Here is a 27905-nt window from a genome sequence, read left to right as displayed (position 1 = left end):
GAGCAATTTGAAAAGCTTTCTTCCAAAATAATTCTTTAAGAAGTTTTCAATAACTTCTTTTTCATTCATTTATTAACACAAACGAGCATAGAGGGTATAGCCTTCAAAATGGATGATAGAAGGCATCATGGCCTGTTTGGACTTAAATGGCCATTGTTTGCACAAACACCTCAGCAGTTTCAAACTGATGCGTCATTTAGCGACCTTTCGACCGGTCTACAGTATTCTTTGCACTCTGCCCTGTATAAAGTCCCTTATCTTGGTATTTACTGCGACTTCCAAAAAACTTGCATTCGTTTTTTTGTGATAAATCCAAATCGTTATGGTCATGTTTATGAATATTTACGAGAATAATAAAACACTGAGCAAATACATGTTATTCCTCATCCAAGCTTCGACATACTTACACGTTGTAAATTGGCAGTGTACAAAGTAGTTTTGTTCAGGTCATTCGCACAAACATGCACAAACCCTCTCAATTCAAGCGAAACCGTCACTGGTACAACTAAAATAATAATTTGGTTGCATCAGTGACGGTTTCGCTTGCATTGAGTCGAGTGCCTATGTACATACCCACCTAGAAATGCACACTCGCATACATTTGCCTCATATGCAATCTGGTCTGCACGTTATTCAGTAAATGTTCTGACTTGTGGTATTCATTACTTGGCGCAATTTCGCCTTTGCGCATAGTTGCCATCTACACCAAGATTGAATCCTTCAAGACAGCGGGTGACAGAGTTCGTGACCTACTGCGTGCTGTATTAGAGAACAGTGGCGTTGAAGTGGTTCTCTACAAGGATTGGATAAAAGCCTCAAAGAATGTTCCTGTAACAGTTGTGGTAGTCATCGATGCAAGGCAGACCAGAACTTTAATCACTCCTGAGAGAGGGGACAGAAATGTGGATCACGTGGAGGAATTGGCGAAGTTAGAAAGAGAAACATCGCCAAAAGGTAAACACATCAGTATGTAATATAGCTATGGAAACTTAAGCAAAGCAGTACACATGTATATGAAACTCGGCCAGGATGAAACGAGAAGGTATTTCTTCGTTGCAAAGAATAAGACTATTTTATTTCAAGCGTTTCAGGAAATTTACATTATATTGAAAAAAGAGAAAAAAAGGATGTTTTGTCGTGACTGTTTTTTGTACTACATAAATGCCTAAAGCCACATCAATTTTGGATGCAGTTCTCCTCATAAATGGTGTCTCGTAAATATTACTTTTACCATTTTTTTACTCTGTGATCAAACTTGAGAAAACAATAGAATGGCTCAGTCCAAATTTCAAGTTTTCCGTGCACCTTCCACTACTAAAAGAACTGGAACAATGTGTATTACGATGTCCTTACTCCTCGATACTTTTCACGATGAAGAACATAAGTCAATTAAAGATAGGTAAAACGTATACATATTTCCAAGAATCAACAAAACACTGTCATCATTTTTGGAATAAGAGACTTAATTTTTCGACATAGTTTCGATCATACAATTTATACGTAACATTGTCACAGTAGGAATAAAACGGCAGTAAAAATGAAAGTTTATTTTGTAATCAGTGAAGCGCAGCAGTACAGCTAGTAACTTTATCAGTACATATAAACATGCATGCATATTTATTCTTTTGGCGTTTTAATATATCCAACAATATACATTGGTCAATGAGTCTTTTTAATTTTATTGGACACACGAAAACAAAGGGCAGCAGTGAGCCAAAAATCAAAAATATTACCGAATGAGTGAAATATAAAGTTCATCTTCCAAACACTTTCTCCAAAGCAATACTTCAACCTTCAAGAACCATAAGAACTAGTGATCATCATCTCCATGATATCAATATCGCTGCCATCCGAACACTGTTTATTCATGTTTATTGCCATTGAAGCACAAAAAATATGCATAAATTACTTATAACTATCCAAAGTTCATAGCACGACACTGAAATGGCAATTTTGGAGCCCAAACAAAACTTTTCGCTAGTCAAGTTGGCTCCACCTCTCATATTATTTTGTATGTAATACAATAATCTGTCATCTGTTGTAGTGATTATGGGAGATAGTGCAAAAAACCATAACCGTTCATTTATTGATTTTGAACCCTTTGTCGGGTAATTTTCACATACATGGAATAAGTTGCATGTTAGTCATTCCACTAACAGGCTCCATATTGATAGCAATATATGGCAACGAACCTTCATTGAATCTGAGAGAAGAGGAGCATGTGGCTAAACAATAGTTACAATCTTGGCAAATCAACGAAACTACAGCCTATGAACTCGCTCTGAAAGGACGATGTTTCAGCATCTATGGCAACTTCAAAGAAGAGCAAAATGAAATGTTACGTGAGTATTTTCTATGGGTACCAATAATCCCTAATGTCAGAGTCAATGCAAGCACCATAGTTATCGGAGAGAAATGCAAAGAACAGGTATCACGCCTGTTCGGTAACAACCCAGGAAATTGCCGACCGATGGCTAAGAAGATGAAACCCAGTACGGCTTCTTCACTTCGCACCCAGTAGTAAGAACCGACAATACGCATAAATTTCAATACATCCCTCTACGAAGTCAAGGTATGTGAGAGTACTGAATTTACAAAAGCGTTGAACAGCCAATTGAAGAATCTGAACACAACCAGATATGGTTAAAACACCAGCAAAAATCGCAGCAACATTATGAAAACAAAATGCAGTTTTCGAACAGTAATAAGAGCACCGAGTTTATAAGCGGCTAAAATGCTCTATTTTCAGATAGCGAAACCTTTGATATGAAAAATATTCAATTTATGGACCTAGCTATCATTGCAAAGTGTTGAAAAGGAAAATAAATTTATTTTGGTTAGAAAAAATGAATAAGAGTTATGGGCGTCAATGCACGTCTGCTCATGATTGACTTTCATTTCACAAATTTTCGAATAGTATGTTGTATGGTCTAGGTGCCTATATAATAACGACAGCTTTTAAGATACTCAATCCTTTTAACAGTAACTTTTCTGGTCTATTGCTTGTGAAGACTGTAAAGTATATAAATAAGTATTGCTGTTTAGAAAATCGAAAGTTTCAATTATCCCCTAAATATATATGGGTGAGAGCGCCCATTTTGAGTTTCAAATATTTATTAATCTTTTGGAAATATGTTGCACTGTCGCACCTAGTTTTTAGTCTTGATTATGAAAAGGGTTAAAAGTTCCTTAAGGAAAATTTGAGCAAAATTGGATTATCTCTCATAAAACATTATTTGTGTAGCTCTTTTACAGTATTCATTTTGCTTTCAGTTACCATTTCGCAATTATCAGTTTTTCTTCAGTAGTGATTTCAATAGGATAAAAAGTTTTTGGTATTATGAAGTGCCATGAGATTTGTTTCTCATATATATGGACTGCAAGACATTTTCTAAAACGCTTTTGATGTGCTGTTTTATGTTGTATGGATTGAGAATATACATTATTGACATCTTGTAACTAACTTTTGATGTGCTGTTTTTGTATTATATGTATTGATTATATCCATAGTAAATTTTGTCTTAGATGTAGTACCGGAATTATACCAAGTATTATATTTTACAGTTAAACATATAGTTACGAATGTTTTGCCATTAATAGTTCAGCTCTTATCGGACACGGCTATTTGTCAAACTTTTTGAATTGTTAATAGAGTATCCGATGCTTGATACTATAGTTTATACACGTATTATTGAACATCTAAGATCATATTTATTACAATACTAACGTATTATAGGTAAAAATATACACATTTATTTTGAGCTTAAATGGATTCATATTTGCTGAAAATTTATGTGTAGCTTACATCGTAGTTTCTCATTTTAAGTTGGATTCAATTTGCATTCAATTAAATATCAATTGCAATTGGCATATCAATTTCACTTTATAAACATGTGAAGCAGACATGGTACATGTCGGACAGCCTCAGTATTCAGTCCAAGTGGGTGGGAGGGACCGTGCTGCAGTAGACCACTGTTAGCATGATAACGGTTTGCACGTACCATGCCACTGCTGCACAAACCATCTTGATAGTATCGGGATGTGTGAAGATTGACTCGGGGCAATATGATCCCCCCGGCTTCACCATGAATTATTTTATTTTCAACTGTTTTAATTCCGGCATCTTTTTTCCACTTCCCCTCTCAGAGTAATCCTTGTTTAGCGCTTAAGATGCTTTTTTCATATGACATGATAAAGCTGAATAGGAAATAAATTTAAATAAAGCTGCATAATGTTTGCACCGAACTACAGGAAACTACATCAGCTTCAGAATACTGGAAAGTTGCAAAGAAAATAGAAGCATCATTTACGACAACAAATTACTGAAGGAGACAACTAAGAATTCATCAAGGTCAAAACCACAGTCAGTGATTAAATTTCAACTTGTTCTAGGTAGAAGGTATAAAGCATGTACTACAAATCGACTGACGATTTAAAAGACTGCATCCCATAGAGTTAATTGAATACTGAATGACACAATGTAAACTCCTATTATTTGGGGTGGTTAGAAAGGGGTTGCCCCCTCCTGATACAAAAAATATGAATTTTACATATTAAAATGGGGTTATTTGGTGGCTTTTTTAGTGTTCTCAACAGTTTTTGGGAAGACTCAAAATAGTTTAGATATCAAATGATTTTCCATTGTTGTCTTGTCAACAGATACAAGTGAATATTTCCGAATATATATAGGAAAAGAATTTACTTTTTGACTACTTAATGAAGAGAAATGCAAAATTGATGCAAAGAAAACAAAATGCAGCAGAGGGGCTTGGGCTTTCTAATATTTCAAACATTTATGTTATACATTGGTTCAAATTGAGTGTGTATGGTATTCATTTTGGAATGCAGCTTCTATTTGGCTATTACGTGTATCCTACAATATGCCCCGTCAGAAAAAATAAACCATTAATTAAAAGTATTATGAAAACATTTATAAGTAGGTTTATTTCAGGGAAATTCTTGCACTCTTGTCTAACTCTTGTCTAGGCCACATTGTATTGCAAATGTTGTGCAGTTGTAGCAAAGTTGTAGAATTAACAAAGAGCAGTTCTAGAAACATTCAAATTAGGATGAGTGTCACTATAAAGTTAGAACAAATACATTTGATGACAAGTCACGATAAGCCTGTCACATCATTGTAACAAAAACAATGAACATATCCAGTCTTTGTGGGCAAACTGGATTGAGTATTAAACGTATTTTCGTGCAATGATGAGAACAAAAACATAAAGATGACAAGTGAATAATGCTATTCAAATGAACACCGGGTACAAGTAAAACAATAGCAAAAGTGTGAGTTAAATATTAATCAATTAATCCAATGAATTCAGATGTTATGAAATGTTATGAAATGTTCGGAACATGTCCGTGATCAAAGGTTACGGCATAAATGAAAGGTGATATAGCATGCCGACATTGAAAGATATTACAAAATTGGTAAGCCCAAAGCGCACGCCGTAAATGAAAGATGTTATAAAATTGGGCTGCTGGAGGTCACGCTGGAAATTTTAGGTAAAGACTAAAAATAACTGTTCGTGCATTATTTTACTTCATATCTGTTGGCAATCTTTTTAATTTTTCTCTGCTATCCTTTGCACGGATGTTTCTTACATCTCTGAATATTTTTTTCCGAAATCTTCCAAGCTCTCTCCCCCGGGATATTCTGCGTACTACCCTTATGCTCTATTGTATTTCAACCTTGTAATATTGAGCCGTTATTATCCTTCTATTTATTCATGACTTGGGTTTCAAACGAAAGAATCGTAGCATGTCACGCACGGGCAAGTGATATAATTTGTACTTTTGTATCTTTGCTAATGTCGGTAGAAATCAAAGTATTGTATGTCATCTTATTGTACTCTTTATGGCGTCTGTATCCGACATAGCCACGATACTGTATAAATGGACATACAAACTTACAGGAAAAATTAACTCGGAGACCGACTGACTCAGCCTCTGTCACAGGTAGACTCACAGAGTGATGTATCAGTGGCTGGACCTTGAGGCCTAGCCACGTTTCAGTAATCAATAATCAAGTTCAAGTTCTACATCATCACTCGTCGGCAGTTCCAGCTTCTTTCCTTGTTACGACACATGCCCGACCATTGTGATACGAGAGTAACTTATCGTATATTTCGTCTCTTTTCATGTAAAAATAATAAATAACAAGTCATCGTTGATGACACAGTCCCTACTTGTTAATGGGTACTTTGATTACAAGTCCTCAGAGAGGATAGAGTCCTCTTTATTTATTAGATCTGTGATAAAAATACTTTGATACAGATGGCACTCAATGGCCAAGAATGAGTTCCATGGTGGTGAAAACACAAAACCAATGTAGGCCGTCATCCAAATTTTAAAGGTCATTAAATGTGTCAATTAGGAATTTATCGACAGGATGTTGCCAAACATTTTTGCATACTATCCTAACACTAACAGATTATCACTGGTACCATATTTCATAAAGTTTGATGCACTATTTACAACACTCTGAGATCAACATCTGTGTCAAGTTTCATCAAATTTGACGCAGTATTTGTGGATATATCACTCTAATTAGGAAGGTTCATTCTATATGCAATGACAAATTAATTAAAATGACACTGATAAATGTCTTTCTCATTGTCAAAGCAATGTGAGCTTAACATCTGTACCAAGCTTCATGAAATTTGATGCAGTATTTATTGACATATCTACCTCATTACGAAACTTCAGTAATTGACATGATACTGCTACCTGCCGTGAAACAAATTCACGTGCATATGTATGAAATAGGCCAATGTCCTTATACCAACTTTGAATTATACTGGTTGAAATTGTCTGAGTTATGGCTCTGTACATGAGAAAATTGTAACAAAATCGCCGCCACGCAGCCGTATTTGATCTTACTGTCTAAAAAATCGACATGCATATGTATGACATAAGTCAATGTCCAACTTTGAATAAAATCAGTTGAGACTTGCCAGAGTTATGGCTCTCGACATGAAAAAAAAACCGTAACAAAATAGCCACCATGTGGCCATATTGGATCATATCGTGAAACAAATAGACGTACATATGTATAACATAAGTCAATGTCCTTGTACCAACTTTGAATAAATTCGCTTGATACATGTCTGAGTTATGGCTCCATACATGAAAAAAATCGTAACAAAATGGCCGCACGGCGGCCATATTGGATCGTATCACAAAACAAATCAATGTGCATATGTATGACATAGGTCAATGTCCTTGTACCAAGTTTGAATAAAATCGGTCGAGACGTGCCTGAGTTTTGGCTAAGGACATGAAAAAATTGTAACAAAATGGCTGCCATGCGGCCATATTGGATCATATCATGAAACAAATTGACGTGCATATGTATGACATAGGTTAATGTCCTTGTACCAACTTTGAATAAAATCGGTTGAGATATGCTCGAGTTATGGCTCTGTACATGAACAAATCGTAACAAAATGGCCGCAAGGCGGCCATATTGGATCGTATCACAAAACAAATTGACGTGCATATGTATGACATAGGTCAATGTCCTTGTACCAATTTTGAAAAAAAATCGGTTGAAACATGTCTGCGTTATGGCTCTGTACACGAAAATTATGTCCTGTTTAAACTGGACGTAATCACTAAAACACTGAGCAATAATTGCTCAGATAAACAGGACATAATCACTCAAAACACTGATTTTTGACTGCGATTGTTAACACTAGTTATGTCAACCTTAAGTCCTTTGAAGGCGCAATCATGCTGAAGTAGCATATTGAAAAATTCGAAAAGCTTTCTTCCAAAATAATTCTTTCAGAAAGTTTCAATCACTTTTTCTTATTCATATTGTTTTTTATATTGTTATAAAACACAGGCGAGCAGCAATTACAGTTCTTTCAAAATGACTGATGATAGGCGGTGACCTCTTTGGATTTATGGTCGGTCTTTGCACAAAAAACTCAGTGGTTTCAAACTGAATAGGTTTTTCAAAGGACCTTTCGACTGGTCTGCAGTAATCTTTTCACTCTGCTATATATAAAGTTCATTATCTTCTAGTCTTTATTTAAAGCACTACAGGCAACCGGCCGATGTACTGTATAGAAATAAATACAGGATTCTAGTTAGCTAAAGGTCAGGGGATCAACATGAAGTTTAACGTGAAATACAAAATGTATATGAAAATATTTAAGTACAGTCAGTCTCCTTTCGAAAAAACTGTCTCTTTTGAAACGCATAAAATATATATGGAGCAGTGTTCCTAATAACATCTGGTTTTCTATTTCTCATGTAATGAATAAATTTATACGAGATAATGGTTGCTGTATGTAATACTTAGGGATAATTGTTTCGTTCTCTCAAATCTTCATAAAGCGGACAAATAACTAAAAAATGAAATTCATCTTCCATAAGATCAAGACATATTGGACATTTTCTATCATTTCTTTATATACCTAAGTGTCTACCTTTTCCACCATCAATGAGTGGGCAGATATTCTAAATTTCAAAAGTGCTAATCGAAACACCATTTTCATTTCAATTTTTAAATATGGCTCAAGTACAAGGTCTGTTTAAATAACTTATAAGTCACAAGCCTATTATAAGAATCAACTTCGTCAGACCAGTTCTGAAAATCGATATCAAGACATCGCTGACGAAAGCAATTAATAAACAAGGGTTCATTCCCAACCCCTTGATTATACCACACCTCCCAAATCCATCATACAATAAAATTGATTTCAAATTCTTTACCCAGCATTCCTTGTTACCATCAGTCAGTTTACATTGAAAACAATAACAATGATAACATAGCGATTTGGATGCATCCTTAAAATTCTTAACCGATACTTGGCAATTCTAACCAATCGATGGCCCTTAACGTTGGCTGACCCAATTCGCCTCTTTTTTAGGCATGAATATGTGATGAATAAGACGAGAGTAAAATTTACAAAATTGTATGTGTATTTTCTCTATGGTTGGTGCTTCAATATAGCCCCATAGTTCACTACCATAGTGCAGAATCGGAATAATCTTTGCATCAAATATCTTAAAACACAGATGTATTGGAACATGACCAAGTTTCTTTAAATTAATCACTAATGAATGGAGAGCCTTTGATGCCTGGTCTGAAAGCTGTTCTACAGCTCTTGACCAAGTACCTCTAGACGATAATGTTAATCCTAACTATACATAGTATGGAACGGTTTCAATAACCTGGTTTCCATAGAACCACTTTTCATAACGTCTAAGTGTGCCACCGTTCCTGAATACAACTACTTTAGTTTTATTTAGATTAACCCTCAATTTGTACTTATCACAATACACTTTCAACTTTGAAATTAATCTCTGCGATCCGATCGCATTGTAGGACATAAGAACAAGATCATCTGCAAATAAAAGGTAGAAGAGTTTAAGAAGACCTACTGCACATCCAACATCATCTCCTAAAATATGATCTGCACGTAACTCCTCATGCAAAGTCATTGATGAAAAAGAGAAATAAGAAAAGGTGACAAAATGTTACTCTGTTTAACACCAACGGGACAACTGAAGAAGTCAGTTATACCCGAAGGAGTCAAGACACATGATTTACTTCCTTTATCTTCGCATTTATTGCGACTTCAGTTTTATGAAATATGAGCACGATAATATAATGAACAAATACATGTTATTCCTCATCCACGCTTCGACATACTTACACGTTGTAAAGTGGTAATGTGGATGGTAGTTTAAGTTCAGTTAATGCATGAAATCGATTGTCATTTGCACAAACATGCACATTCGCATCGCGATTCGCATACATATGTAGTCTCGTCTACACGTTCTGCGGTAAATGTTCTGACTTGTAGAAATTATTACTCGGCGCCATTTTGCTATTATTACCATGCATAGTTACCTTCTACACCAAGCTTGAAAACTTCAAGACAGCGGGTGACAGAGTTCGTGACCTACTGAGTACTGTGTTAGAGAACAGTGACGTTGAAGTTGGTTCTTTACAAGGATTGGCAAAAGCCCCGACAGAACGTTCCTGTAACAGTTGTGGTAGTTATCGATGCAAGGCAGACCAGAAATTTAATCACTCCTGAGAGAGGGCACAGAAATGTGGATCACGTTGACGAATTGAGGAAGTTAGAAAGCGAAACATCGCCCAAAGGTAATACGGCATTATGTAATAATATAGCCATGGATACTTTAGCAAAGCAGTATATATGAAACTCTGTGGCCCGAGGATTTTTAATCGAGAAGATACTTCTTCGTGGCAAAGAATTTAAAACAATATTTTTATTTCAACAATTTCAGGAAATTTGCATTTGTTTTATTAAAAAGGGAAGAAAATACGGATATTCTGTGACAATTGTTAAGCAGACGTGTTATATAAATGCCTCAAACATGTTATCAATTTTGGATGGGGTTCTCCTCATATTGGTGTCTCGTAAATATTATTTTTACCATTTTTCTCCTTTAACCAAACACAAGAAAGCAATCCGTTGTAAACAAGAGACAACTTAGACTGTCGACTTTCTCTTGTACCTTTTTTTAAAATATTGTATTGTCTGTTGCACATACGGGGGAGGGGGTTGAGGGTCGCAAGTATAGCATCGAAGGAGCGAGTCGGGAATGCTGAAGGCATGACTGCGAGTTGCGAAGGCACGAGGGACGCTTGCACCAGACGTATAGTCCTTGACTAGTCTTTGTCCAGCGTTTATACTACGAAAATGGCACAAAAGACTAGTACTGTTGACGGTCTGGGGACAACAGGTAAAAATCCGTTCCTTGCTGACTGATCTGGTGTTTGCTGTACTCCTGATCTCTCTGTGTTCCTTGTCTTCAGGCCATGGTAATCATTAATACCAGGAGCCGGAAGACAATATCTAGAGCGTGTATTGTGATCCATTCCAATATGTTACAGCATGTAGCACACACTACTGCTATAATGTTCTCAGCAGATTTACAGTGACTGTAGCCTAATATTAGTTAAATGACAGTGCGGTAGTCTATAACAGTCAAGTGATGGTGCAATTGATCTAACCCAGTACTTGTGTTATAATATCAATCCTACTTTGTTTAGGGGCTGTGGGTATATCAAAATTCAATTCAAATTCTAACTAACACATACAAAAGATTCCCCATGCTATTGATAAAAGATGCTCGTGCAGCCCCTATCCAACGTCAGATTGATATCATAACACTTGCATAGGTGCTTTTCATCAAGTAGGTAGAGTGAACTCAATTCTGAGATGAAGGCATCATATTTTATTGTCAAAAACAGAACTTGTATATGTATTTCACTAGATTTTGTTCAGCGAGTAAACATGTGTTTCTGTTTTGCTAATCAGAGAGAGAGAGAGAGAGAGAGAGAGAGAGAGAGAGAGAGAGAGAGAGTTTTGAGTTTTTCACAATGACTTTAATATAAAATCAAATTATTTACAGCAAATCAACTGAATTTTACATACAATCACAAGTAGGACATCAGAAAAATGTCAAGAAAAACACAATAAAGATAAAACAAACCATCACAGCAACTAGTTAAAAGTTCGTGTGTACATCGGTGACAAGTATCAAAAGAGACAAGAGAATTAAGCAAATCAACGACTTTTCATATCTGGAAACACAAATTGTTGTCTGAGTTTATTTCACAGATAGTATTGTTAATGCACCATATGTCCTTGAACAGTTCTAAATTCCCATTCATTTTGTAGTAGTTATAGTCTATGGTAATTCTACGGCGGACTCGTCGTTTAAACATGTGTAGTGGTTGAGGCAAGGCTTCATCCAGGCGGCAATAAATAGTTGCAATCTTTGCTGTCACCATAAGGAAATTGCAAAGTTGATAGTTGAGCCGGAGTATTTTGGTCCTTTTGGCATCCCAATGACATACCAACTCAACGGAATTGTGTCAGTGTCTAAAATTGACTGCAGCAATTGATGTAGATATCCATGCAATGGCTGTATCTCAGGACAATCAACAATCAGATGAAGCAATGTTTCTATTTCACCACAGTGTTGACACTCGGCATTCTGTCGTTGGTTGCTAAGATACAGGTAGCGTCCCGTTGCCAAGCAACCATGAATAGTTCTCCATTGAACATCACTGTCACGTCTGCTAAGAGGTTCTGAATAAACTGTGTCAAAATTGACTTTAGTATCATTAGATAAAGACAACAGATCATGCCATGGAGTTGGCAGCCTTTCTAAATGCTTCTTGCTGTACACATTATTTACAAATAAGCAATAAGTCTGTTTTCTACATAACTTACTAAAAGAAATCGGTTCAAGATCAATACCAGGAATTGAAATATTGAAATGAAATGACGTTTTTACCCCTAAATCAGTATTTTGATCTGTGAAAAAGAGATCAAGTTTAGTTTTCCAATTTTGTGGAATAGAATTCCAAATGAGCTGAATTGCTTTTTCCATAATTCTACTGGAATAAATCTGAACATTTCTCTGTAATTCATGTAAAGTCTTCTTTCGTTTCTCATCTAAAACAACAAGATCGCTAATAGTTACAATGCCAGCCTCAATAAAATGTTTTAAATTTAGTGGACGTCTTTGCATAGGGTGCAGAATCAAGGGATTATAAAAAAGAGGTTCTGAAAGAATGTCAACGACATTGGATGAAATCTCACATCGTTTCGTATTAAGTGAAAACCATGTACTAATTAATTGCTTATAGAAAGAGGACTGCTAATATTCATATCCAAAGTAGACGATAATTCAAGAGCAAAAATTTTAGTACCATAATTTAGATTGCCAACTTTGCTCAAAAAGTAATTTGCATAATGATGAAGTAAATATACATGATCATCGTACAGCAGTTTGCGTATATGCATCAAACGGAAGCTATCGATTTTACTTTGGACGAGAACGAGAGCATGTCCTCCTTCATTAACTGGTAAATACAATAGCTCATGAGGGAGCCAATGTCTTCCTTGCCAGAAAAAGTTGACAAAGAGAATTTGAATATTACTGACAAGGCCACCGGGAGGTGGCAAACATAAAAACTTATGCCACAGCTTTGATGCAGCTAATTGGTTAATTATCAGCGCCCCTTCCTCGATACGAGATAGCACTTGCATATGGCTTCCATTTTTTCAAGGTCTGTTCAACTGAATCCAGTAAACCTTCCCAGTTTTTGGCAGTGTAGTTACTGTCATTGCCTAAATAGACACCTAAGAATTTCAGCCCTTCACTGTTCCAAACTAAATTAAGAGGAGTATCATTTCTTTGTCGCCAACTACCGGCCCAGAGACCTTTGGATTTCTGGAAGTTGATTTTTGCGTTTGAAGCACCTTGATACACACTCAACCAGTGTGACAGACCTTCAAAATCCTGATCACAGGTGACAAAGACATTAATATCGTCAGCATAACCAGAAAGGAACTGTTTCTTCAGCTCCGGACCCGGTGCTGAAAACCCTTGCAAAGCACCACTCGTCCGCAATTTATGTAACAATGGTTCGATGCAAATAGCATATAGTTGCCCTGAAAGAGCACACCCTTGACGAATACCGCGACCAAACGTAAATGGAGCAGCAAGATCGTGATTCACCTTCAAATACTCTGAGTGCCATTATAAATAAGTCTGATGTAATTTATGAAACCTTCACCAAAGCCAAAGGCTTGCAAAGTCTTAAACATATAGCTATGATGCACTCGATCAAAAGCCTTTTCTTGATCGAGTGCAACGATAGCAAGTGGCTTATGTTGATCATTAGCATAAAAAAGAGTGTCACGAATACACTGAATGTTATTAAAAATTGACCTGCCAGGGAGACAGTACGTCTGGTCCTCGTGAATAATTTCCTTGAGAGCAAACTTGAGTCTTAATGAGAGAGCCTTCGTAAAAATTTTGTAGTCTGAACACAAAAGTGAGACAGGTCGCCAATTTTTAAGAAGACCGTTATCTCCCTTCTTTGGCAAAAGAGTAATCAAAGCTCGACGACACGACAAGGGAAGATAACCGGTCTGAATCGAATCACTGAAAACATCGTAAAGATCTCTTCCAATAACACCCCAAAAGCATTTATAAAACTCTGAAGGAATGCCGTCAATTCCAGGTGATTTATTATTGCGCAACATTCCAACTGATTTGGCAAAATCATCAAATGTGAAAGGCTGATCAAGGGCTTGCTTGGTCTCATCAGAAAGTTTTGGAATATCCGACAAAATTTTATGCACACTGTCGGAGTCGATCTCATCCGGGGTGTAAAGTGTTTTGTAAAAATCCCTTGCAGTTGTACGAATAACCGATCGATCTTCGGTAATAGCATTGTCACCAATTTTAAGGTGCGTGATCAATTTACGAGCACTCTTTCTTCTTTCTAAGTCAAAGAAATAGCGTGTAGACTTATCGCTTTCGTTAATGAATTGGAATCTGGAGCGAACCCAAGCTCCCCTGGCTTCTTTTTTGAGAAGTTCATTCAGATTAGCCTTTTTCTGTTCATACTCAGCAGGGTTTCATTAAGAGCCGGCAGCCGGCGAAATTGACCGGTTACTCTCACGATTTCGCCGGCAACTTTTTTTGGAAATTTGAACTCTTTCATTGCTAAAATATTTTTTACCTTCTGAAATGATACGGACAAGTTTCACAAGCTGTGTAATCAAACTTTTCAACGCCTTTTATGTGAAACAAAATTTAGAAGACGAGCGACTACTACGATCCGCCTTGCACTACGATGCAGCACGGTCTTGCGTATACTGCCTCAATAAAAATCGGAATTGCAATTGACGATTCTATTGGCTACCTGAATTGCTGATTCCTATTTGGTGACCTTTATATACGCTAATGAAAACGTGCATACTACCCCCGTACACCTGTCGGCCGTCGTTAGCTAACTCAAAATGGTCGATGAACAAATGAAGACGGAAGCGATCGCAAGGGTCAAGCTTCGCTGTACGATCCTCGGTTTTGAAGTGGACCAAGAAAAGAAGAGAAGGATATTTACGTGGATTTAAACTGTTTTCGAAGGCAATGACCTGATTTTTTTCTCACAAAAAACTTTCTGGTTACAGTTTGAATTTTAGTAAGCCGATGTGCGTTGCACTGCGGTAGGCGTAATTGTGAAAGAGTATAACCAGCTGGACGTATGATACGTACTGCTCTTCGGTCTATCGACGCCCAGAGTGATTACAATATGATCAGACCTCTAAATTCACTTCAAAAGCGATCGTCAGGTTAAATCCAAATGTGCGCTTCTGAACGTACAAATTTTCATATCCTATATCAAGGTTCTTACTTTGCATATCCATATAGTCAAATAACCTTGAGGATCTTTGATTCTATTTGCGAAATATGGTAATGATTGTCACTTTTTTATCATTATTCGTTACATAAATTATCCTTTTTACCTCCCCAGTGGTATCAAAGTTCTACATCTACAGATTTCCATACCAAATATCAGCATTCTTAATTTTAAGCATAACATTATGAGTGTTTCATCCAGGATGGCATCAACAAGGGGGATTTTCCCCCTTTACCAGAAAATTTCGGGGGCATTTCACCAGTTCAAGTGTTCTACTTGTACCTCTAAGGTTTGACTGGCACCATTTCATGGAAAGGGGGAGTGGTCCCCTTGACAAATTAATCGGGGGTGCCAACATTTCAAAACAGGAGGAATCCCCTATCCCCCTGTCCAGATGCAACACTGTATAATATCATCTACATATCAAATTTATAACATTAATAATAGTGAATTTTTATAGTTTACCTCCTAAAAGCATACAAGACTCTAAAAACTTGTTTTCTTTGTTCAAATTATCGTCAACATTACCACATTTTATCATTTTTAATTATGAATTCTCATATTTAAGCCTAATCTCCCAGGAAAATGGCTTTTATGATATGAACACAAATTGCCCTGGAATACTGCTGACAATTCTCCTGAAAATATTAGAAATTCAAGTGACTGTAAGCTGTAAAAAGTAAATTTTAGCTCATTTTCAGGGTTTTCGGCCGAACACCCCCTCCCAGACCCTCCCCCGACTACAAGCGCTTTGTGGTCATGGCAGCTGCAAGCCGCCTACTTTTCCAGTATAGCCCCCTACTTCAAAACTTAATGAACCCCTGACTCAGTGTTGTTAATATTACTGGACGAGATCTTATTTTCAAGATTCGAAAGATCTTGGAAGAGCTTTTCTTTTAGGCCCTGCTCACGTTTGCGACGACCAAAACTGTATTGCTGTGAAAGTAATTTTATTTGTAGTTTGGCTGCATCCCACCATTGTTGCAAGGAACCATAATCGGATTTTTTTGTTGTCCAATCCTGCCAAAACTCAGCAATAAGAGACTTATAAGACTCATCATCCAAGAGGGAGGTGTTAAGTGCCCAACAAGCACTTTTATGTTTCATTTGCTTTTGAGTGATGCGCATTTGAATCATACAATGGTCAGAAAATGTAACAGGGATGATCATTGCAGATTGCACCCTGTTAGTTATGTGTTTACTGACATAAAAGCGGTCAAGGCGCGCATGCGCGTTGTGTCCATGCCATGAGTAATTACAATTGGTAGGGTGAAGCTGTCGCCAAGTATCAACCAATTTAAATCTGTTAATTAAACGTTGCAGAAATGAAGAGGACTCTGGGTGTGGTTCCCGGCCACTTTGTCTATCAACTTTGGCGTCCAGTGTACAATTAAAATCCCCACCCAAGATGATGGGGTCCAAAGAATTCTGAAGGCGATTGAGAAGGCATTTTAACTGCTGGAAGGCAGCTAGACGAGCTTGGCCATCATTGGGTGCATACACATTGATAAAATGATACTGATAATTGTTAAGCTTGGCATGAACGTGTATAAGACGACCTGGAATAATATCTTCCTTTTGTAACACGTCAACTTTTGCTTTCGGATTGAACAGAATTGCAACTCCCCCAGAAATGTTATTGAGATGTGAAAATTCAATGTGTCCTCTCCAAACAACTCTCCACAAAGATTCATCATTAACGGACGTGTGTGTCTCTTGAAGGAACATACAATCACTACCATACTGAGATTTCAGAGACTCGAGTATGGTGTAACGTTTCAAAGCATCTCTACAACCACGGGTATTAGAAGAGAGAATTGACAAATAGGACAGAATTACAAGGAGAAACGGTCCAAAAATGAGCTTCCTAATTTTTGTGAAGGCGAAAAGTTGAAGAAGACTAGAACAGTGGGACCAAACTATTTTTCCTCATGTCACTTCTCACTTTTTTCATAAGTTTACTGATTCTCTGTTTAAGTTGTTTATCTGTCGATGGTGCCTTCATAGCAATTGACAGGGCTTCAAGTAAATGATTCTGGTTTGGACAAAATTCGCGTCCACGTTCAACATGATTTTTTAGATTTTTTATATTCTCAAGAAAAAGCTTGAGTTTTTCTTGTGTTGGTACATTCAAGCATTGTGACATAGGCTGTGGGTCAATATGGCTCTCTTGTTCCTGAGAAGATTTTAAACTTTCAACATCGGAATCACTATCAGATCCACTTAGTGTACTGAGAACATCGAAACGACCTGAACTAGGGATGATATTAGCATTTGCTGACAGAATTTCACCAGCCTTCAAATTCCCATGACTGTTAGCTGTCTTTCGTGCAGGAGATTGAACTTTAGTAAAATCATCACCAGAACTGGGTGGTAATTCTATGGATTCATCCTCAGATTCAATGGCCTGAAATTTATTTTGACTGTGAGAAATGTCATCATCATCACTATCATCCTCGACATTGTCTCTTGATCGTTTTACTGACTCTGTGGACTGAGCATACTGTTGGGAAACCATAGTCACATCTGTTTCTAGCGTTAGGGCAGCTGTACATGTCTCATTTGCATTTTGTTCAATAGCTGCTGAGTCATTATCTGATTGTTGATCATCTTTTTCACTCCTAATATCATCAGAATCAGGAGAAGAATTCAATTTGGTAATATTATCATAAGATAATTCATCATCATCCGCAGTTTTTGTTTCCAAATTGTCACCCTGTTCACTAGATTCAACCACTGCACTACTTTCATCAACAATTTCAGATTGGGATGGTACTTTAGAAATACTAGGTTGTTCATTTACATTGTTTGGGCAGTCCTTTCGAACATGACCTGCCCGATGACAAAGGAAGCATTTTATTTCATCAGTTGATATGTATACAGGATAGTATTTGCCATCGTGAAGTACTCTGATGACACCATTGAAATTTTTGAACTGTGGCTTCAAAACAATGAACACCTGTCTACGGAAAGACTTGACATGTTTCAAATCTTCCCGACGACAACCAAGTGAAATATGACGAAATGTGTGACTTAGAACTCTGCCGTAAGGCAATAAGTCCTCATAGAGACGTGAATTTGAGATAAACGGAGGGACATTTGAAATAACAACTCTAGTAGCGGGTTGAACCATCGGTGTCGGTTGCAAAAACATGTCATTTATATGAACACCTGCTGAACAAACTTGTGTGACCTGAGAAACTTCTTTCACAAACACAATGACATTTTTGTTCATTCTGGACGCAGCTAAAACAGCGTCAGAATCAACAATTTGAGCAACACTTTCACATATTCATTAACTGACGTACCTTCGATACTTGTAAACTTCAAAGCATGCTTCATAGACAGATTAGAAAATCTATATTCAATCTCATCCTCGCAGTCCAAGGCTAAAGCATTGGGCTTGCTGGCAGCCATATTGGCTTAAAGCTTGGCCTGCCAACCGCGCCTTCAAAAAACCAAATCTCCTTCAATCACGTAAACACCAGAACAAAATACACTCAAAAAGTAACCGAGGTAAAGAACATACAAGACCCAACCTAGATGGACAGATCTTGAACGAAAAAGGTTAACCACACGACCAAAACCAGTCCAAAAGTCGGAGCTCTCTTTCCCATGTGTTCACCGCATGAGAGAGAGAGAGAGAGAGAGAGAGAGAGAGAGAGAGAGAGAGAGAGAGAGAGAGAGAGAGAGAGAGAGAGAGAAGTTAATTGAATCCTGTCTTGTGTTTTGAAATTTCCACTGTGTATGGAGCGAGTTAAATAACCCTCCTATATTTAATACAGATTGAGTGAATGCAAATAAACCCTGAAATGTTTTAAGGGTACGTTATTGCAGGGAATACATTTTGTGTAATGAATTTAATTTTATAAATGCTTGCAAAAACATGGGACTTGTTGACAAATATTGAAAATATGAGCGCTGCTTATATAATATAGGAGAATCAGATTTCTCAGTTCACTGATTTACAAATTGACTTTCGTCAGTCGAAACAATTTGTCCTTTAGCCATTATAGAAAAAAAGTAATTATTTTGTTCTCTATCTTCCAACAGAAATGTTTCCACTCCCCCTGGAAATCACGCCGCCAGCGGTAGAAATGGGATAAGGAACCAGGTCATAACGACAACCATTACTTTGTTTGGCAGTAAATATTCATCTGTCCCGCGGTTGTCAAAAAACCGCACTTATCCTCAAACATTGTCTGTCTAGACGTTTCTAACGCGCTGCATCATGGCCCAGGGATATACAGAGGTATCTAGAGGAAGGTCACAACAAGGTCAGTTTAATTTCACACGCAAAATTTCATGGGAATATCCCCCAATGCCATCGCTAACCGCTAGGTAACGAAACTGTTTACGAAGTTTCGTTAAGAGATTAGCGTAGTTTTATATCGGAAGTATATTAATAATTACCTTGCATTCAACGGTGTTGTATGTTGATTTTAATTGACGTACATATATTTCAAAAGTGCCCGGAGTAAAATTTTAAATGAAAACCCAGTGAGACTTACCATCATTAAAAGATGTTGGCGCCATAATATCTAGGTCTAAACAATGCTATCGTTGACATTGCAGCTAAATAACAACCAGTGAAGCTATTTTCATTCATCTGTATGACACAGGGTCTCGTCTTTGATTGAATCTTAAGGACATTACGATTATTACTTCTGTTATGCTTATAGCATATTTGATAAACATAAAGTAATCGAGCAATTTCAAAAGCTTTCTTGTGAAATAATTCCTTAAGAAAGTTTTCAATCACTTCTTTTTATTCACTATTGTTCTACATTGTTAATAAACACAAACAGCAACTATAGTTGGTTCAAAATGGCTGGTGAAAGGCTGACCTCTTTGGACTTATGGTAATTCTTTGCACTTGCACACCTTGGCAGTTTCATAAGTCATTCAGGGACCTTTCGACCGGTCTGCAATATAATTTGCACTCTGCTCTTTCTTGGCATTTATTGCGAAGTTTAGAAAAAGCAAGAATTCGTTATCTAACGATACATCTAAATATCTCTGGTCAGTTTCATTGTGAGCATACTGAGCACAATAAAATAATGAGCAAATACATGTTATTCTTCGTCCAAGCTTCGACATACTTACACGTTGTAAAGTGGCAGCGTACATGGTAGTTTGAGTTCAGGTCATGCATTAACTTCGTAGTAATTCGTACAAACTTGCACATACCCATGTAGAAACGCACACTCTCATACATATGCAATCTTGCTGTCCATTTTCAATTGGTCGGTGTCTAGCCAGTCTGACAAGGGTCTGAACGTTATTCAGTAAATGTTCTGACTTCATAGTGTTTATTGCTCGGCGCCATTTTTGCTTTTATTACCATGCATAGTTGCCATCTACACCAAGCTTGAATCCTACAAGACAGCTGGTGACAAAGTTCGTGACCTACTGCGTACTGTGTTAGAGAACAGTGGCGTTGAAGTGGTTCCCTACAAGGATTGGGGAAAAGGCTCAGAGAACGTTCCTGTAACAGTTATGGTGGTCATCGATGCAAGGCAGGCCAGAACTTTAATAACTCCTGAGAGAGGGCACAGAAATGTGGATCACGTTGAGGAATTGGCGAAGTTAGAAAGAGAAACATCGCCCAAAGGTAAACACCCCTTTGTGTGACATTATCATATGAACTTTAGCAAAGCAGTATATATGAAACTCGGCCCGGAGAATTTTAATCGAAAATACACTTCGTCATTGCAAGGGATTTAATGCGCATTACTTAAAACATTATTCTATTCCACACTTTCCAGGAAAATTGCGTTTGTTTTATTAATAAGAGAGAAAATATGGACATTTTGTCGTGGCTGTTAAGCTTGCGTGCTATATAGTTAGCGAACAACTTCAAAATTATATTATCAGTATAGATGAACGTGCATAAATACATGAAGTCCTGTTATTAATTTTGGTTGTCGTTCTTCTTATATTGGTGTTACGTAAATATTATTTATAGCATTTTTTCTGTAGTTGTGATTAAACAAAAGAAAACAATTCTAAAGGAATGCCTATCATGGTCAAATAGTTGTGTTAAAGACGTTTTAAAAGAAATGGAACAATGTGGTATTACGATGTCCTCACTCCTCGATACTTTCCATGATGATGAAGAACAATTGAATTAAAGAGAAGTATAAAGTACATATTTCCAAAGCACCAACAAAACATAAAATTGTCATTATTTTTGGAATAAGAGACTTGTCGACATAGTTCAGATCATAAAATTTCTACGTAACTTTGTCACATGTTATCTTCTGTTGAGAAATGAAAGACGCCTGTTTTATCGATGAAGCGCTACGGAACAGTTAGCAAACAACTTCAAAATTACATTATAAGTATGGATTAACATGCATGCATATTTTAGTATATCAAGCAATATGATAAATGAGTGCTTCCACTTTTACTGGACATAAGCTTACGAATTATACGGAAGCAATGAAACAAAAATCACAAATATAACTGAATGTTTGAAATACAAAGTTCATCTTCCAAACACTTTCTCCAAAGCAATATTTAAACCTTCCAGAACCACGGAACTAGTGATCATCATCTCTATGGTATCTACACCGTTGCCAATCGAACATATCACTGTCATATACTGCTGTATGGTGATAATGGGAGACAACACAAAAATCGTAACCCTTTATTCATTGAGTTTAAACAAATTGTCATTTTCACTTGAGATATTCCACTAAGATGTATTTATTCTACAGGTTCCATATTGATAGTAATATATGGTGACGAATATTCGAAAGAGCTCAGCGATGGGGAGTACTTGGCTAAACAGTGGTTACAATCTTGGAAATTCAACGACAATACAGCCCATGATCTCGCACTTAAAGGACGATGTTTCAGCATATATGACAACTTCAACGAAAAGCAAGAAGAAATGTTGCGTCAGTATTTTCAATGGGTACCAATGACCCCTGATGTCAGAGTCAATGCAAGCACCATAGTTATTGGAAAGAAATGCAAGGAACAGGTTTCATACCTGTTCACTAACAACCCATTCTACAGGAAATTGCCGACCGATGGATCAGAAGATGAAACCCAGTACGGTTACTTCTCCTCCACATCCAACGATAAAGGACACACATGACAGATAAATGCACCCCTTGACGAAGTCAAGGTATGTGAGAGTACTGACTATCAAGTAGCGTTGAAGAGCCAATTGCAGAATCTGAACACCACTAGATATGGTACCACACCCAGCAAGACAAAGAGGCCTCCTTATGACAACGCCTTACTGTCATGCCACTGCTCCGAGTGCTACAGAATACTGGTGCAACATAGAGATGAAGTCAAGGCAGTGATGAGTAAGTGGTATTTACTGTACGACGGCTTATTTGCTTGCGAGTATCGTAACCATTGTAATTCACAAATGGCGTATCAGAAATGGCATTTTTAATATTATGCGTATTAAAAATCGAAATAAAGCTTCTGAAAACAAAATCACAGCAACATTATGAAAACAAAATGCTGTTTCGAACAGTAATGAGAGCACCGAGTTTATAAGTGGCTAAAATGCTCTATTTTCAGAGAGGGAAAACTTTGATGTAATGAATGACGTCATACCTGTCGTAAGTGAAGATCAAGCGGCTGATGTATCACGTGAGGCCAGGGACTACATCAATGAAGTGAGACTTAAAACCAAACAAAGGAGTATTCAAGAGGAGAAATGGATGCCAGGTCGTTATTACAGGCGTCCATCCTAATGGCTTGCCATGACAATACGAGTCACCGTAATGGAATTTGCAGGTACCGTAAATATATCAAGTGCTTGTGTGCTGTACTTGTAGTGTTTGTAATCATATTATCCATAGCCATTGCTGTGCCGTTACATTTCTCGGGGTCCTCAGATACTGACTCAGTCGACCCTTGTCAATTATAACCACCTTTTGGTTGATTGGAATGCCCTTCTCAAGAATAAAGGAATATCACAAAACTACTAATTTGAATCCACAGCTATGCATTGAATACGGATTTTATTCCTTGTTTGTCTTTTTAATGCCATGCTGTGAATTTTTAATTCAAGATCATCATCACATACTAACATAACTCCGAGACATGTGCGTCGTAATTTTTTCTACTTCTCTTGTTCATTCATCAAAACCATGATCAACGTAGCATTCCAAATCATCAGCATAGAATTTCAAAGCTGACGGCTAGCATACAATAAAATGAACATAGTCTATTTATGGAGCTACCTTCAAATCACATAATACTACAAAAGAAGAGAAAGTTATAAATCGGTAAAAACAAATAGGAGTGTTGTGGTATTATCTCATGGTGAGTTGCCAAGGATGAAAGAACATATAAAAATGAAAACAGCGTGACCTGTCACAAAGACCATGACTAAATCGCTGTAATAATGTCTGCTCATTATTACTTTCATTTTACAAATTTCAAAATTGTATGTTTTATAGCCTATGTGCCTGATGACAGTTTTTCAGACAATCTTTGTCAAATTTTCTGGTCTCCATGGCACCCAGTCACCTAGCGGAGAAGTCGCAGAAAAATCAGAAAAATCGAAATTTAAATTATCCCCTCAGTGTTATTATAGCACATGTAAGGGTATGGCGACCATTTTGAATTTTAAATATTGGTTAATCTTTTGATGATTAGTTACACAGTGACCCCAAGTTTTTATTCTTGATTATGACAAAGAATGGTTAGCAGTTTCCAAAGAAAAACAGTAGTAGCAAAATTTCACACTTGTCTTTTATAAAAGGCGTTTACTACTTGAATGACAGTGGCTAACAGTAACGCAGAAAGCAATGAGCCCAAACCTTTGCGTTGTGGCTAATAGAAGACAACGTTTATACAAGATACGACATCGCTATGCCTTACTGCCCCTTTTCTTTAAGTTACAGGTCAATCGACTAACAAACGCTTCAAAGTAGCGTTATCGGCAAATCACAGAACGCTATTCCCAGCACGTATCACTGAAACCCACAAACATTTTATTGTGTCACATAAAACACAGATTGGACATTAACTGACCGGTGAAATCACTCAGATAGACTGAGTCAACAGTTTCGAAACTGAGCAACGATTAGTTTTTTCACTGGGTTCACATATTACTAGTATGATGATGATTACCTGGTAACTGTCCCTCGGTGACGGGCCAAGTTGAAGATTCCAGAAAAGCCTGCCAGATGATTATAACAAGTTCGTTTGTAGCACTGTCTTCGACAGGCTTACTGAGAACTTTCCACAATTGTTATATCATTACACATGTTTGTTCAGAATATTCCGGAAAGGTTGACTATGTGGTTCTAATTTTTTTCTTGACAGGATGTGTTAGCTATGAGTACAACAGAAGACAGCAACTTCGGACTTTTTGTCTCCGTGTGCTTCAAAAGGCCAACTTGAGAGTTTAATTTCCCCAAGATGTGTTTAGCAATGCTGAGTTAGTTACTGTGTAGGTTTTACAATATTTTCTGTAACTTTCTGTTGAACCCATTATCGTTTTTAGAAGGTATGCACATGGTTTTAATTGTAACTATCAAATAAATTTATATTTCAATCGTGACGTTTTCATGTGATGGGCGTTGGAAATGATGAAGATTAAAATATTATCACCACGTTGCGGGTTGTTATCTTTCATGAAACATTATTTTCAAAGCTCTTTTACGAGTTCATGTTATTATATCCATTTTTCTTTATAATTATTCTAATCTTAATCGCAACAATACGTATAATATGGTAAGGGTTGTAAACATTGTTTCAAATGTATGCAGACTGTACGACATTTTCTTACTCACTTTTAATTGTGCTGTTTTTATATTATAAGCATTAATAGTATCCATAGTCAATTTGATTTCAGGTAGAATACTGAATTATACCAAGTGTCATATTTTATATTTTCAGTAAAACGTATAGGAAATAGTTTCAGCTCTAATCGGGCACTGCGATCCTTCAAACATTTGAAATTCTGGAATTGTTAATGTACAGTTTATCTGATATGTATTGATTAAGCCTGTTATTAATGTTTATACACGTATTTCATTGAATATATAACCCAAGATCAGATTTTTTATTATTGGACTGACGCTTAGCAGGTCATAATAAAGTTAGTTTAGAATACGTTCATTTTTTTGCTTTGAATTGATTTTATTTGATTAATACAACTTGCGTCATTGCTTCTCATTTTTTATTTTGCATTCATTTTGCTTCATTTTGCATTTATTTTGCATTATTAACTACTATCATAAAGGTATATCAATCCGTTTTATTAAGTGCCAACCTTTGAACTGGCGCCTTATAAGTTCCACCCCTGTTCGTCATAAGTCACGCAGCTCGCGAGTGGCTACATATAAAACCCGCCTGTATTAGTTGTCATTCGGTCACTGCAAAATTGGATGTAAAATTGCACAAAAAGCAAACGTAGATTGCCTGCGCACCACTAAAATAGTGACCCGCTTTAGGAGACTGTTCATTTATATAAGAACTTAGGACTTTCCATTGCACAAAACTTTAAATTGATGAACGTATCATTGAAATTATAAGTAAAGCTTCTAAACATCTACATATTATGAGAATACGAAATAAGTGTGTCGGAAGTATCATCGACTTGAAAAAATTATATTTACGTGGTCCGGCCTTTCCGTGTTGATTTATGTCGCCATCGCATTATGTTTATAATCCCTTATAAACTATAGTCATACAATGACGCTGTAGACGACTTTCATGCAACGACGTTGGCAGTGATCGACACAGGGCAGACTGGATGTATTAACACTCTTGGAAAAAGTGATACAAATATGAATCAAATTAATACATTGGCTCTGATGGAAATTACAATTCATTTTGTAAATCAGACTACCCTCGTTAAATAAAGTATAATAATAATAATAATAATAATAATAATAATAATAATAATAATAATAATAATAATAATAATAATTGGCTAAATCACACTTTCTACTTAAAATTAATAACTTCTTTTGACTTCTGTGACTTGTTTCGGACAGACTTTCGAAAGGGAACACTAGCGGCCGTGATAGAGTTACTTTTTCACAGTTTTGTTATTAAAACCAAACCAATCATTACCCAGTACTCATTAAGAGTATTTAGAGACAAAAGTACCAAAACACCCGTATAAAGTACAATACGAACATAATAGGAGTAACAGCTGTAACCGTAAAAGCAAAATATGATATTGGACTTTTGAAATCTCGTTCAATGAAATTCTTTACATACAAATGCAGGTGTAATAAATCGGCAAGCTGAAAAGGTGGCGTATGGTGCCATTATGATACCTCTACGACCCCCTACAAATATGCCTTCCAGCATCAAGCTCCTGTGAAGCTACCTTATCCGCAGCCAACAAGGACTGTGCTCAAAATTAGTGTGAACAGAAATCAGCAGTTTGACTAATGATAACCACAAATGTCTGTAAAATTAATTTTCAAAATTTTTGTTGAGGGGGAAATTTTAACATTACACGACTTTTGGTGCAGAAATAACGGTATGACACAATAACTCGAAACAATGGGAATCTCTGTCAATGTTCAGCGGTTCAACCCGGAAACAACGAACAGTCCTTCTTTGTCGACGTGAGAAAGTGCAATGGGCGTTACAAATCCCTTCTCCTCCGTCAGAAACTCGTGTTACTCATCGGTTGCCATGGTAGTCGATTTTTGAAAACAAATGGCAAAGCAAAATGATTATCCACAGATTGTCTTCACGTTCACTCCGAGATTTGGAGCGAACGGTAATTGTACAAGACTCTGAAAGGGGAGAACCATTTGATTTCTGGGGGCGGAAGAAATTGTTATGTCAGCAGTTTTCCATCTCTGTGATTGCACTTTTTTCTATCGTCATATTTTTTATGTATGCAGAAGCAATGCAGATTTTACTCGGCAATCAATTTTCAACTTGTCATTCACATTTCTCTCAACATATCACTGCTTCAAATCTACACCCACTTAAAATTTATGTAAAAGAGACAACTTTTGAAAAGTCCATCCTGAGCTATCTAATCCGAGGAGCGCAGTACTCCTAATCCACGAGAGTTCCATTCCTTGAGGTCGTTGTAATAATACCAGGGGCTGTCAGAAAATATCTTGAGTGTATAGTGTAATCCATTCGAATATACAACAGCTTGTAGTACAAACAACTGCCATGAAGTTCATAGCAGATTGACAGTGACTGTAGTCTAACAGTCGTTAAATGATATCGCAATAGTCTAATAGAAGTGAAGTGATGATGCAGTTGGTCAATCCCAGTATTTGCATAGCTGCTTTTCATCAAGTAGGTAGAGTGAACTCAATTCTCAGATGAAGGCATCATGGTATTTTGCAAAGACAGAACTTGTATTTGTATTTCACTGGATTTGTTGTATTGATTGGTAGGAATTATTTGTTTTTGTTCGTCTAATTATAAACATATGAATAAATAGAGAGTATAAATAATTGAATCGTGTCATGTGTTTTGAAATGTTCATTATTTACAGAGCAAGTCAAATAAACCCAGAAATGCTTTCAAGGGTCTGTAATTTCATCGAAAACATTGTGTACAGTGAATCAAATTTTGTACATTAGATGCTTACAAAAACATAGGACTTGTTGACAAATATTGAAAATATTAGCGCCGCCTCTAGAGAATATTGGAGAATCAGATTACCTAATCTGCTGATTTGAGCACGTAGACTTCTGTCTGTTGGAAC

The 27905-nt window shown here is 36.8% G+C and overlaps 1 protein-coding gene across 1 annotated transcript; it reads left to right on the top strand.

Moving 5' to 3' along the window:
- The first annotated feature begins 19325 nt into the window (after positions 1-19325).
- Positions 19326-25215, top strand: LOC139121000 (uncharacterized). The gene is made up of 5 exons (XM_070685577.1): positions 19326-19500; positions 20577-20837; positions 21946-22548; positions 22772-22990; positions 24530-25215. The coding sequence occupies exons 1-3, from the start codon at positions 19455-19457 to the stop codon at positions 22329-22331; spliced, it is 693 nt and encodes a 230-aa protein (XP_070541678.1). The 5' UTR covers positions 19326-19454; the 3' UTR covers positions 22332-22548; positions 22772-22990; positions 24530-25215.
- Positions 25216-27905: the final 2690 nt, after the last annotated feature.

This window comes from Ptychodera flava, chromosome 21 (assembly GCF_041260155.1).
Source record: "Ptychodera flava strain L36383 chromosome 21, AS_Pfla_20210202, whole genome shotgun sequence".
NCBI lineage: Eukaryota > Metazoa > Hemichordata > Enteropneusta > Ptychoderidae > Ptychodera > Ptychodera flava.
The sequence above is the reverse complement of the archived record's forward strand: the minus strand, read 5'-3'. Positions and strand labels throughout refer to the sequence as shown.